General features: G+C 47.1%; 1 protein-coding gene across 2 annotated transcripts in view; it reads left to right on the top strand.

Annotated features, from left to right (window-relative positions):
- Positions 1-14,896, top strand: part of FRMPD4 (FERM and PDZ domain containing 4) — an 863,243-nt gene that overhangs the window by 301,884 nt on the left and 546,463 nt on the right. Inside the window, exon 1 of one of the 2 annotated variants that reach the window (XM_047716286.1) lies at positions 8,360-8,816. The exons of the other annotated variant lie outside the window; for it this stretch is intronic. Within the exon in view, the coding sequence (XP_047572242.1) occupies positions 8,776-8,816 (41 nt within the window). The 5' untranslated portion in view covers positions 8,360-8,775. Of the gene's footprint in view, positions 1-8,359; positions 8,817-14,896 lie in introns of those variants that run through there. 2 annotated transcript variants of the gene reach the window in all.

The following is a 14,896-nucleotide window of genomic DNA, read 5'->3' as shown; positions in this document are numbered from 1 at the left end:
TTTAAAAAGATACATGATTTTTAATTTTTTTGAGAGACAGAGAGCACACATGCAAGGGGAGGGGAGGGTGCAGAGCAGAGGGAGAGGGAAAGAAGTAGATTCCCTGCTCAGTACAGAGTCCAACACAGAGCTCAATCTCATGACCCTGAGATCATAACCTGAGGCAAAACCAAGAGTCAGACGCTTAACCGACTGAGCCATCCATGCAACCCTCATGTACCTTTTAAGGCACAGTATTACCATTTTTGAGAAGCATTCCCTCTTTACCCCCCGTTGCACTTTCTCTGCCTGACAATCTGCTCTCCATTACGGGCTAGGTCAGACATAAGAGATGTTAGATGGTATATTGCAAAGCACACTGGGTTCTTCTGATCTTCACTCTGCTACTAACTATATGTGTGGCTCTAAATAATTTCACCTATGTGAAATATAGTTGATTCAATCAGTCATTCATTCATTCCTTCATCCAACAATGTTTGTCGATCCCCTTCCTCACCTTTATGGACCTTATATTCTGATAGGGGAAATAAGAAATTAAAAACACATTAAAATTATCCTAGGGTATGAAGCACTATGGAGAAAAATAAAGCAAAGAGGAGTAAGGAGTCTAGAGGGTAGGGTATTTCTATTTGAAATGGAATGTTATAGAAGAAAGACCTTTTCTGATATCTGGGAGAAGAACTTTCCTGGCAGAGAGAACAAGTGCAAAGGCCTCATGGCCAACTAGTGGAGCAACCAAGTGGCTGATATGAGCAAGGGAGAGGGGGGCAATTTATGAAGTCAGAAAGGACCAAGGAGCCATATCACCTATGGCCTTGTGAGTGAGAAGGGTAAATTGCTAGAAGTTTTTTTTTTTTTTTTTTTTTTTTTTTTTTTTTTTTTTTTTTTTTACAGAGAGATCACAAGCAGGCAGAGAGGCAGGCAGAGAGAGAGGAGGAAGCAGGCTCTCCGAGAGAACAGAGAGCCCGATGTGGGGCTCGATCCCAGGACTCCGAGATCATGACCTGAGCCGAAGGCAGCGGCTTAACTGATTGCTAGAAGTTTTAAACAGAGAAAAGGCATGATCTGCTTGCAGTTTTAAGAGAAGCCTGTTCAGGGGCACCTGGGTGGCTCAGTGGGTTAAAGCCTCTGCCTTCAGCTCAGGTCATGATCCCGGGGTCCTGGGATTGAGCCCCGCATCGGGCTCTCTGCTCGGCGGTGAGCCTGCTTACCCCTCCCTTCTCTCTCTCTGCCTGCCTCTCTGCCTGCTTGTGATCTCTGTCTGTCAAATAAATAAATAAAATCTTAAAAAAAAATGTTAAAAAAAAAAGAGAGAGAAGCCTGTTCATTATTGAGTGTGGGGGCTCTGGGGGGAAAAGGAGACCAGCTGATAGGCCATTGTGATTATCCAGGAGAGTGATGATGGCTTGGACTTGGGTGGTTGTGATGGAATTGGTCAGATGTGTAAATAGTGTGCATTTTTAAAAAAGATTTATTTATTCATTTGAGAGAGAGACAGAGTGCATGTGAACAGGGAAGAGGGACAGAGGGAGAGGGAGAGAGTCTCAAGCAGTCTCCCCGCCGAGCACAGAGCACAATGCTAGGCCTCAATCTCATGATCCTGAGATCATGACCTGAGCCAAAATCAAGGGTTGGACACTCAACTGACTGAGCCATCCAGATGTCCCAATGTGTGGATCTTTCTTGAAGGTAGAATTGAAAGATATGGGTTTTATGTGAAGTTTAAGAGGGGCAAAAAGGCAAAGGTAGTACCAGGAATTTAGAACTAAGCAACTAGAAAAAATAGAGTTGACATTCACTGACATGGGAATGACTGTAAGGAGGAGTATCCTCTATAGGAATCAGTTTTCAGATATGTTCAGTTCAAGGTGCCTCATAGACACTGGATAGAGATGTTAAGTATGTGGTCTGGAGCTGAGGGATCCAGGCCAGAGATACAAATGTGGGAGTTGTCAACATATAGATAGCATAAGACATCATAAAACTCAATGCAATTACTTAGGAAGTAAGTATAGACATTCAAAGAGAAGAAGGTCTAGGGCTGAATCCTGGGACATTCCAATGTTTAGAGTTTGGCAAGATGCGGCACCGTGACAGAAGAGTAAGCAGCAAGGAAGAAAGAAAACCAGGAGAGTGTGATATCCCCAAAGCCAAGCGAAGAAAAAGTTTCCAGAAAGAGGGAATGGTCAACTGAATCCAGCACAAGCACTGAGCTCCTGGTCTTTGGATTGAGCTCCGCCGATGTCCCTGGTTACCTTAAGAAGAATCGTTTCCATGGACTGGTGATCGTAAGGGTGGTGAGCAAATGCAGGTGGAGTAGATTCAGAATGCACTGAGAGATAGCAAAGAGAGACAGGTTTTTGGAGGACTTTTGCCATAAGGATGAGCAGAAGAATGAGACTTAGCTGAAAGGGGCTGGAGGTAGGTGTTAAGAGATCTGTTTGAAGGACGGGATAAATTACAGTGTGTCTGTGTGCCCATGGGAATGATCCAGTCGATCAGCAAGAAACTCCGATGTACGTGCTGGAGGGAGGACCTTGGGAAGGCAAGGAAGGCGAGGATACACACCCGGTGGGTCGGCCTCCATAGCATGGCAGTTTATTGAGAGGAACAGGAGGGAAGGCAGAGTACGTGAGCACAGAGGCAGAGAAATTCTTCCGGTTTTTACATAGTCAATACCTGGTGAAGTGAAGCCGTATTTTTAAAATAGTCTTCATCACGGAGTCATTCTTGATTCCTCTCTGTCCTCACCTCCCACATCCAATCCATCAACATATTCTGAGCCTGGCTACTTTTCACCGTATCCTCGTCATGTTCTTTTCTGAGGCACTGCCATCTCTTGCCTGGATTATTGCAATAGGCTTCTAAGTTGTCTTTCTGTCTCCATGCTCACTTCCCTGAAGAATGGTCATTCAAGGAGCCCCTGGGTGGCTCAGTCGGTTAACCGTCTGCCTTTGGCTCAGGTCATGATCCCAGGGTCCCAGGATCAAGTCCTACATTGGGTTTCCTATTCAGTGGGGAGCCTGCTTCTCCCGTTATCTGCCACTCTCCCTGCTTGTGCTTTCTCTCTCTGACAAATAAATAAATAAAATCTTAAAAAAAAAAAAAAAGAAATGGTTGTGCAAAATATAAATCCGATTTTGCCACTTCATGCTGAAGACCCTCTTACGGATCCCTATTCCACAACAGAAGGTAGATGGTTATGGCATTCTCTGCCCCATGTGATCACGGCCCTGTCTACCCCTGCAAATTCACCCACTCTCACTCCACTTGACAGAATACCCTTCAGGCACACTGACTGCCTTCAACAATAGTTATTCCCGACTCAGGGACTCTGTTATTGTTTTGTCCTTGCTGATCCTTCTGTGTGGAATGCTTTTCCGTGTAAATGTTGAGTGGCGGTCTCCTTCCTGTTCCTCATATCTCATTTTAAATGTCACCCACATAGAGGGACACCTGGCTCACTCAGTTGGTAGAGCATGCAACTCTTGATCTCGGGGTCGTGAGTTCAAGTCCCATGTTGGGTATAGAGATTACTTGAAAATAAAATCTTTGTAAAAAATGTCACCTACATAGAGAGGTCTGCCTTGACCGTTGGACCATAAATAAGCACCTAGTTATGACATCAAGAGTCTGATGCTTAAATGACTGAGCCACCAAGGTGCCTCTCATAAGAGAAATTTCTTAAACACTCGTTGACTTGACAGATACCTTCCTTTTGTTCAGTCACTTCTGTTTTCAAAGCTGCAATCAGATGGTCAGGATGCTGCAGTCCATCTGAGAAATGCATGAGGCTCTAGCTCCTGCAACTGGCAGCAGCCGAAGTCCAAGCTGCCATCCTGTATAGAACATCTGGCCCAGTAGCAAATTCCTGACACCAGCCTGAGATAAGGCCTTACTGGTGAGGAAGAAATTCCTCCCTCTTTACCCTGAGCCCACAGAGCATAAATGTTACTACTGCTTAGGGCTTTGGTGACTGACCAGGCAACAATAAGGTTGATTTTTAGGCAGAACACCAGACCTCTGATCAACCAAAGCAAATGTTTTCATGTTCGAAGTAGTGTTCTTAGCAGCTGAAACTTTTCCTAACGGTACAGATGGTCCCTGACTTACGATAGCTTGACTTGGGATTTTTCAACTTTACAATGGTGCAGAAATGATACACATTTAATACAAACTGTACTTTGAATTTTGATCTTTTCCTGGGCTAGCGGTATGTGGTAGAGTCCTCTCTTGCAATGCTGGGCGGGGACAGTGAGCCACAGCTCCCAGTCAGCCACGCAATCATGAGGTCAATAAGTGATACTCTGACAGCCATTCTGTCCCCAGACAACCAGTCTCTTTGTCACTCTCAGTACAGTCTTTAATAAATTACATGAGCTACTCCACATTTTATTATAAAATAGGCCTTACATGAGATGATTTTGCCCAGCTGTCAGCTAATGTAAATATTCTGAGCACGTTTAAGGGAGACCAAGTTAGGATGCTTGGTAGGTAGCTCAAGACAGCTGTGAAAATAGTCAATATCCACGTGTCTCAATTCACAGTACAGCTCTTCACTGGTGTTCAACCTCAAGGGCTCATTCTATGTCAGGTAGGAGTGGATTGCCATTTCTATTTCATAGGTGGGGAAACTGAGTCTCAGAGAAGTTCAATGACTTGCTCTGGATGTCATGCCCTTGACTCTCTTATTCATGAATACATTCAACAGTGTTTGAAACTATGTTTGGTTTTCGGAAATGACCAAATGTCAGTTGGATCCAAGTGAAGCAAATTAAACAGATTCTCAAGGCTAGATAATACAGTTTCCAATGAGTAAATCTCTACAAGTTCTGGAAGGGGCCCTAGAGGTTCTCCAGGCTGAAAATAAAACTTAAGAAGATCACATATGTACTCAAATGCCATTCGTTGTTTTTTGTTTGTTTAGGCAGATCCGTTCCATGCTAGATAAGAAATGTATCCCAACCTCTGCCGCACACACCAGGCACAGAGAGGGAGCAGAGCTGGGAGACCAGCCACTCAAATCTTTGCCTCCCTGCCCAGACTTAAAGGTATAAACTGGGCTGTGTTAGCATGTTTCAAGGGAGTAGACTCTGCCAGTTGTATGTTAATGAAAAACAAAGGAGAGGAGGAATCTCTCTGCCTTAAAAAGAGACCATTAGAAAACATAAGAGGTAATGAACGGTCAGAGGTGTCTGAAGAGCAGGAGGAGCCAGTTGCCTCTCCTGGTAGCTGTTAGGCTGTGGAGAGTCGGCAACGCACCATTCATAACTGTGGTGCACAAATTGGCACAGACCGAAGCCCAAGCAGCAAGCTGTTCCAGGTAGACCAGATGTCTTAAAGGGAGGCTGTCTTTCTACAAGTAAACACCATGCCTGTTTCCTGTCATTTTCACTGTTGAATAACTAGGTCTTTGATAACTGCAATAATTTTTGATTGATAGCATTATCTTTTTTTTTTTTAAAGATTATTTATTTATTTATTTGAGAGAGAGAGCAAGTGAGAGCAAGCACAAGCAAGGGGAAGGAACAGAGGGAGAGGGAGAAGCAGACTCCCCATTGAGCAGGGAGCCCAGTGCGGGGCCTGATCCCAGGACCCTGAGATCATGACTTGAGCTGAAGGCAGAGGCTTCACCAGGTGAGTCACCCAGGCGCCCCAATAGCGTTATCTTTTTAAGAAGGATAGCCAAACTGTTCTCAGAAGGAAGTACTTTTTGAAAACACGTTCTCCGAAGGCATTGCTTTATGTCCCTTTCCCCATCAAGAGCTGGTCTTGTGCTGCCAGATGTGGACACAGAGATGAGGGACTGTGCTGGAGGCCCTCTGTGGGAAAGGTAGAACATGTGAAGGGGTGAAATAGCCGCGAACGGGAGAGGGCCTTCCTTGTGCTCATGGGCAATGGGAAGGAGGAGGAAGGATGTCGGGGATGGAGGAATGCCGGGGAGACAGACAGATGCCAGTGAGGAGGCCAGAGACGGAACAGTACCCACTGGGGACGCTTGACCAGCATTGGTTTGACTGTGAATCTCACCAGCATAAAATGCATTCATTCAACGCAGACGTAGTGAGGTCCTTCTACTTCCAAGGAGCTATTCGAGGCATCTGGGATCCATCCATGAAAATAAGCAAGCAAGCAAACAAAGCCAAGACACCCCAGCCCTTGTGGAGCCTTTATTTCAGCAAGAGCATCGGACAGGAAGTAAGGAGCAGTAGACATAAAAATAAATTCTATAAAGCATTAGTGGGTAATAAGTACTATGGAAACAAGAACCCCCCCCCCACAAAAAACACTAATGGGCCCTGGAATCCCGGACAGGGGGGCCTTGCAATTTTAAATAGGCTTTTCAGAGGTGGCCGGGTGGAGGTGGTATTTGTGCAAACGCTCGATGTGGTGAAGGAGCTGTTCATGCCAGCATCTGAGGGCAGAACATTCCAGGCTGAGGCAACAACTATTGCAAAGAGCCAAAGCTGGGAGGCTACCTGCGGAGTTTGAAGACTAGCAAGGAGGCTGGTGTTGCCGGGGCTCAGTTATTGTTGAAGGGAGTAGTCATGGGCGAGAGTGAGGCGGGGAGGAAGAGATAGGTCAGAGAGCTCAAGGGCTAGGCATCGAGGGCCTTCTTGGTCACGGTCACGGAGGAGCACCAACTTCCGCTCAAAGGGGAACGGAGAGCTTTCGTGGAGTTGCAGTTGGAGTAACCTTGCCCGACACACATTTAAAATGCATCTCTCCATCGCGTACGTGGAGTAGAGATGGTGGCATAAAAAGAAAAGATTTCTCTTTTTTCAATGCATTGCCTTACTTATATGACAGGGTTGCTATGAGACTCAAATGCAAAAATGCTTTAAAAAAGGTACAGGACAGTACAGACCGAAACTAGCTATTTTGCACAGACAGTGGGGGGTTCACAAGCCCAGGTCCCTCTTGCCTCCTCCGATGATTCGGGGTGACCCCATCCGTGAGATGAAACTAGCCTGTCTGCAAGGAGCTGAAGGAAAATTGATCCTATTTATTTTTTAAATCATGTAATTTTATGCCCGGGTTTCACATCATTTAGATTTTTTTCCTGATTGCTAGCGATTTTATGTTTCCTTTTGGAAAGAAATGCCTTTAAAACAACAAAGTGCAGGTATTAGGCTCCCATACTGGAGACTTGAAAAACAGCAACAGACCCGGCGAGGAGCAGAAGTCTGGGAACTTTAAACCTATTTCCTTTTCCCTAATCCCCTCCGAGAGCTAGAAGCGCACTGGCCAGATCCTCCAACATTTCGGGGGTGGTATCTGTTCTTCGCAGTGGCCCTGCCATCAGGTGAACGTTTCTGGGTGGGAGAGCACACACTTTGGGCAGCCATCTGACCTTCAGAGAGTCTGGGGAGAGATTTTAAAGGATTAGGGAGAAGAGGCCTGGAGACTCCAAGAGAAAGAAGAAGAAAAAGAGGCCCGGAGAAGCCTGAGGCTCCGGGGAGGGAGAACTGAGTTAATGAAGAGGGCTGATTACCCGAGATAATTATGTAAAAGAGAAGGGTAGGAGTTCTACATGGCTGCAACTTGGAGTTTACTCTGCCTAAGGTGAGTGTTTATGTTTCTGTGGTTTTGTTTTTATGAGTAAGGTTTTTTTGGCTTTGTTTTTTGTTGTTGGTTTGTTTTTTTTTTCCCTTCTGTACTGGCTGCTCCATTGGAGAAAGCATCTCAGCTCTGCCTTCCAGAACCCCATTCTCATCCCTTCTCTTCCTTTAGATTCTGAAGCCCATTCATAATCCTCTCCCCGCTACTGGCGTCTGGGACCCCCATCTCCGAACCCCTGTAGTGACAAGCAGCCGGGCGTACCCCCGCCCCTCCGACTGCCTCCCGTTCTTATTTTCTTATTTCTCCAACGCTCCCCGGTGCTGCTGTCCAAAGACACACCTTCCCAGGCAGCCCAGCTGTCGCGTCTAGCTCCAGTGGTTGGGGGGAAGCGGTGGGACCTCTGTGCTCTCCAAACCGAGCCCCCCGTGCTGGGCATCTCCCTCCCCTTCCCCTTGACAAACCACCCAGCCGGGATCATCCCTGCTCCTTCCCAATCGCTAGTTTGGTTTATGGAACATACCAAGGCTTTGGGCAACCTGCAGTTGCACGGCTCTCCTTCGGTTTGGGAAGGGAGGGGGTAGCGTTCACCGTCCCCGGTGTGCCCGAGACTGTTAGATCAATCTTTCAGATCTGGAGGCACACGCAGCTGGTGACAGGAGAGCCCCCCCTCCCCGCGGGTGGGGGTGGGGAAAGGAGAAGGGACTCAGCTTGGGGAAGGAGGCAGGGAGGCAGCTGCAGTGCCGCGAGGGGTGCGTGCGCCTGTGCCAGGCTCGCCCGCCGCCTCCCGGCTCAGTCTGCGCTCCTCCGCACGCGGGGCAGCCGGGCCGGCGGGCTGGGGAGCCGGAGCAGCGCCCCTCGCCCGGGCCTCGCCTCCCCGGGGCGCCCGGCAGTCCCCCAGACCAGGGCGCACCACCCGGGGCCACGCTCCCACCCCCGCCCCTCGCACCCTCCCTGGCCCCCCCTTCTCCATTGAGTTTTCCAACACGGGCGCCCGTCAATGGTCCTGCTCGGGGATGCACACGCAGCTCACGGCCGGAGGGGGGTAGCAGCCACCGCCTCCAGGTGCGGGCTCTCCAGGTCCGCCGCCGCCACCCGCTGTCGCCGCCACTCGAGCCCCGGGGCGCGCTGAGGTCCCGGCCGGCCATGGGGCTGCCGTTGCTGGCGTGAGAAGGGGCGCCGCAGCCTCCGAGCTCGGGGTGCCCGGCTGCCTGCATGGATGTCTTCAGCTTTGTGAAGATTGCAAAGCTCTCGAGGTAGGGGCTGCGCCGGTTCCTTTGCACCCGGGGCCGCTGCAGCCGGCAACTTGGTGCTTTATTTTTCGGGAGGCTTGGGGAGAAGCAAAAGCTGGAGAGAGCGGCGGGGCTTAAGAAAGGACTGAAACGAGGTGGCCAGGGGCTACTGCTGGCCAGGGGCTGCTGCGTTCAACTTATCTCCCACTGGCTGGTGGGGCTTGTGTATCCGCGGCTGGAGACCACACACACACACCCTCAGGCACACACCAATATTCATGACAGTTTGTTTTCCCTTAGGAAAAGCCCCAGTGGTGCTTGGGGTCACATGTATAATTCAGGGCCAGGAGAAGGTGGTTGTAATTGCTACTGCTAGGGAAAGCCAGAAGTGCTTAGAGTTTGGTCCCTGCTTCCCAAGCAGCAGTGACCAGAAGTGGCCCCTGGCCTCCACCCCCTAAATTAGACCTCCACACCCCGAAAACTCAGCTTGTACGCTGACCTGGGAAGTTGTCCCGTGTTCCTAGCAGTGACCTAGATGCCGAAGGCGGGGAGCCGGAAGAGAGAGACCTTTCGCCTGTCTTTGGGTAACTGTGTAGTCCCCAAGCCTTGAAAGATTTAGAAATTGGCTGCCAAGTGGCCATGTTGTCGAAACAGAAAAAGAGTCATCCATTCAGGCGGATTCCTCCGGCAGGGCTGTTCGAGGAAGCATATTTCCACTCTGTGGCTGCCTAGGTATTACCTGGTCAGAGCATTCGCCTTAGGTTTTCTGCCCTGCTTATGCTTCCAAAATCTTCGGGGCTCGGGACGCAGGTCTGTGTTTCTGCCAGCGCGGCATTAACCGGCAGGCGCCTGGTGGGAGAAATCTCAGAAGCCCCCACGCTCTACGTCCTTCACCCACGTCTGTGGAAGGATGAGCCTCCTGCCCCTTGAGCTTGGCTCTCCCCGTACCAGTTACCACCACCGCCTCAGGAGTTTTCCAGGATGTTTAGACTTCTTGCAATTGCAAGAGAATAATCCCAGGGTTGCCTTTCTTCCTCAGGGTCAGGGTGGGCTGTTGGCTCGCAGCAGGACGGTCTCAGAGAGCCACAATCAGAAATGCCCGTGGGCTTCGACCGGCTCCCTTCCATCCGGGCCATTTCAGATCAGTTGGGTCTGCGTGTTGCCTTTCAGCTATGCCTTTCACCGGCATCCACAGGTCTTCCTCTGCTCCTCTGGCCCATGTCCACCTTCCCTCTCTGTTCACGTGAGTCAGTCTTCACGTCATGGCAGAGTTTCTGGGGAGAGGACCCCACCGTGACTTAGTCTGGGTAGACGTGAGCTATACGGCTGATGGGCATATATGTCTTGGAGCAGCCCACGAAGAGGTGTTGCCCCGCACGTCAGAAGACGGATACGTCAAACGGTGCAGGATTGTAGTGTGGCAGATGGTTTGGTTTCACGTCAATATCATAGAGGGCCGTGGCTTCACACCTCCGTTCTGTTAACTTCGTGCATGCTTCTGCCTCTGGCGGGTTTATAAACAGCTGTCGAATCACAAACCGTGGCCGGTAAACGGCTGTGAGCAACAGTTTAGTGATTGCCTGGTGCCGTCTGTGTGATGGACAGAGATTGCCCAAGGGAGAGACAAGTTCACCGGCATCGTTGAGAGTAACCAAGATATGGATTTTGGTGGCCTCAAATGCTAAAAGTGATCAGTGTTAAAAAGAAAACACAAATAATCTAGAGCCTGGATTTAGTCCTCAAACTTTGGAGTCTGGGAGAGGACAGTACTGTATGTCAGTGAAAAGATGGTTTATATTCATTTTACTAAATTCCGGGATGCCTTCGTGATATTCACAAATCTGAGTTTTTGCAAAAACCAAGCCAGGCTGTGGGGGATTAGTATCTTATTTTAAAGAGAGGTTAAAATTTAGTAAATGAGTGTGAATTTCACTTTCTGTCCTTAACATGATCCAAATAGAGTGTTTATTCTAAAGAGAGAAGCTGCACATGTTCTGAGCTTATGTGCCCATTAAGAAATCTTCCATCCATAGGCATTCTTCCTGTGGCTCCGTGTGAGCTCAGTGATGGTCCCCAAGCTGAAGTAGCAGAACTTCCCCAGGTACGACCCCAAGCTGAAGTAGCTGGTGGAGGGGGTCACCAGCCCGCAGAAACACATGTTTACAGCTGCTGCTCCCTGCCCTTGTAGGAATAGTCTTGTGCATGTGTTTTAAACACTGTTTCAGAAATCAAGTTCTTTTCTCAAAGGTGCAGTGTAAAAGTGCTTACACTGCAGGATTTTCCTGATTTCAGAATGGATAATCTTCCTAAAGGATTTAGCTTTGATCAGCATGGTTACTTGAGTGCTTAAAATTCTCGTGGTTTAGGGGTGAACACACACAGTTACCCCGGGCCTGCGCCTTGTCTTTGGTTCCCAAGAACTTGAGTTTCTAAATGTCGATTTGGAAAGCATTTGCTGGGGAGAGCATACCTGCTATTTGCTGAATGTCCTGTTTGTGAGTAAAGACACTGGTAATTACAGAGAATTATTGAGCGAGTACGAGTCCATGCTGGAATTAACAGAGTATTTTGACTTCTCAAAGTACCCACTTTTAACCACTTGTTCCCAGGATCTCTGTCCTTTCATTCACGTGGAAAAAAAAAAAGCAGAATTCAAATTCCCCTTTAGGAATTCAGTACCACCTTAGGGTCATCGTTTTAAACCAATGCTGCTGAGCACCGGAAGAGCTGGCTGGTTGTGACCCTTGATGGCACCCGTCGTGGGTGGTGCAATGTATGGCGGTTCTATCTGGAGATGTTTGTTCTTGTTCTTCTAATTTTCTGGTTATTAAACTGTTTGATAGTTTACATGCAATTTTACTTCCTGGTTTCCTTGGTAACACTTATATATCATTTTTCATCCTGGTATATGAGAGCATTACAGATGATTGCCTTATAAACCAGTAATAGTAGAAAAATAGGCATATATTTCTATTGTTACTGCTCTTCGTATCGACGATTTCATTTGTAAACCAGATGCACTCTTTGAAATGTTTATAGGAGAATGCAGTTCAGTAGAATAACATATGATTCTGCCCCCTTCGCCTGAGGGAAGTGATGTGAAACCCGAAACTCACAGGGGTGTTATTAAACTGAGGGCCACTTTTGGGGAATATTGAATAGCTTAACTTCATGTCTCTTCTTGATGCAAAACGGCACACTTTGAGATAATGATTGGGTCCCAGCTGTTAATACGAAGATTATTCCTTATAGTGGTAGGTAAATTTGGAGGCTGCTCTGTTTCACATCATCATGTGGTTGCATGGGCTGTTTTGTGGCAAAGAATGGTGACTGATATCTGTAATAATAATTTTGTTACAAGTGTCATACGCTTGAGGAAGAATAAAACTATATATTTAGAGCTTCCTCAGACTCTTCCATAAAACCCCTCTAGAGACTACTAAACTTCTGTTTCTCACCTTTCCCTTGTTCAGAATTAAATATTCCCTGGGGGAGAAGGGGAGTTAAGGAAGCAATGCGAAAGGTCCTATTTTTCGCATCTCCTCTCTTTTTACCTGAATAATTGCATCAATATTGCCGATAATAGTGAGCTCTCAAGGCTAGCAACCAAACCCCCCCCCCAAAGACTCTGGATTTGAATTTTATTAAAAATGCTACTTGCTCGTCATCCGAGTCCTTTCTGAGTTCTGCTGATTTTTGTGGCTGTCAGGAGGTGAAATGATGAACAGTTTCATAACAGAACTAGATTCCTGTTTTAGGAATATTTAACTCTAGTTTCCCAGGGGTTGCTAGTTTGCAGCTGTGAAAGTCTAGTTGTTAGCAGTTCTGGAGGGAAGATGTCTAATTCAGGCTCTATACCATTTCAAGTCTCTCTCTCTTTCTTCCTCCCTCCCCTCTCCCTCTCCTTCTCTGTCTCTTTCTCCCTTTCTCTCTTTGGGGCAAGTGAATTTCACCTGCTTGCTATCAGAATTTCATATGGATAGTCACCTGCAGTGAAATTTTCTTGTACTTTAAATGCATGACGTCAAAATTTTCACTTTCTGCTTATGGACCTTAACAGCTATTCATTCTCTCTTTACACACACACACACACACACACACACACACACACACACACACACGTACTGTTCAATTTTATTACTTTATTATTCCATTTGGCATTTGCCGTGGGAGTTTACCTATGAGAAAATATATGTAATTGATGAGCTAGGAGTTTATCTTTAAGAATTGACAACAGGGGCACCTGGGTGGCTCAGTTGGTTAAGCATCTACTTCTGGCTCGGGTTGTGATCCCGGGGTCCTGGGATCCGGCCCCACATCGGGCTCTCTTCTCAGCGGGGAGTCTGCTTCTTCCTCTCCCTCTGCTCCTCCCCTGCTCATGCTCACTCTCTCTCTCTCACAAATAAATACATAAAATCTTTTTTAAAAAAGAAGAATTGACTTAAAATCACTGATTTCATACTTGTCTCAATAAGGAAAATTGAGAGCATTTTCGAGTTTTTGAGAATATGACCCCCAAATCTACTAACCTTACCATCAAATGATCTTGAACTTTGGGAGCTAATCATAGCAAGGAAAGAGAAGTATGTAAATAGGTTAAAGTAGGAGTTGGCAAACTATGGCCTGTGGGCCAAATCTGGCTTGCTGACTGTTTTGGTATAGAATGTGAGCTAAGAATGGTTTTTAAAATTAAAAATTGTTTTAGTGGTTAAGAAAAAATCAAAAGAAGAATAGTATGGAATTAAAGTGTCAGTGTTTGTAAATAAAGTTTTATTAAAACACAGCTGGGCTGGGTGCCTGGGTGGCTCAGCCGGTCAAGCGTCTGCCTTCAGCTTAGGTCGTGATCTCAGGGTCCTGGGATCGGTCCCTGCATCAGGCTCCCTGCTCAGCAAGGAGCCTGCTTCTCCCTCTGCCTCTGCCTCTCTCTCTCTCTGTCTCTCATGAATAAATAAATAAAATCTTTAAAAAAGAAAACACAGCTAAGCTCATGCATTCCATATTGTTGGGGACTACATTTACTGTACAGCACCAAAGTTTAATAGATACTGACAAGACCTTATGGCCCACAAGGCCTAAAAGACTTACTATCTGGTCTTTCATAGAAAGTTTACTAACCTCGGTGTTAAACAATACCTTTTCGTATTTTTTTCTTCTTTACATGGCTGACACACGTGTGTGGGTACAAGTACAACCAATTACACACTGTCAAAGAACAGTGAAGCCAGACATTACTTAAAGCAGTAAGGACAGATTTTCATCGGTACCACAGTATTTTAAGAGGGAAAAGAGTCCAGTGTAAACTCAACACAACTTCGATGTGTACAGGGGGGACTGGGCATTTTAAAGGGACAGTGAGGGCCTAGGGAAGGGGATCAGCTGGAGCTTGGTAGAGGCAGGGAAGTGAAAAAAAGTACCAAAACCAAGGAGGAGGTTGGTTCATGTGAATCCCATCCGAGTTTGCTAACGGGCACTTATCCAAGGTAGGCTCCTACCCTCCCACTGAAGCTGGGGGATAGGGGCCCTGTCTTCAGGTGTTGGCTGGAACAAACAGTAAATTCTTTTAGCAGTCTTGAATTTTCTCAGGCAGGCCCTTTAGGGGCGCGGGGTTGGGAGGTTGGAGTCATCCTAGGGATGCGTGGCCTTGAGCTGTTAGAAACTGAGTTAGTATTTGTTCAAGTCCTGGTAGACCAAGGTTGAGGCCAAGTCGAGAAAGGGCTCAAAGGAACCTGGCAAGAGTTTGGTTAAGGAGAGAAACTTTGCCAATATAAAATGTAGCATATTGAGTGCATGAATTCCCTAATGTACATTCACAATTCATGTAGACTTATCTTTTTTTAAACTTCTGATCTCAGATTACTTATTTAACTGTTGGACGTCAACCATGAGAAGTGAACGTAATTGCTCTACGGGTGTTGGATGCACTGGGGACAATTCGGAGTACTTCTTCTTTGGTCACTAGGTGGGCCTGCTGTCTTTGTGTTGGGGAGTTAGTTACTCGTGAGAGTGAGGCTTGCCTCCCACAGGCCTTTAAACTCCTAGCTTCACATGGATGGAAAAAGAGTGGGCAGTCATATTTGTACAGCCTCAACCAACATGTGCCCACA

The sequence above is a fragment of the Lutra lutra genome, chromosome X, assembly GCF_902655055.1.
Source record: "Lutra lutra chromosome X, mLutLut1.2, whole genome shotgun sequence".
Taxonomy (NCBI): domain Eukaryota; kingdom Metazoa; phylum Chordata; class Mammalia; order Carnivora; family Mustelidae; genus Lutra; species Lutra lutra.
The sequence above is the reverse complement of the archived record's forward strand: the minus strand, read 5'-3'. Positions and strand labels throughout refer to the sequence as shown.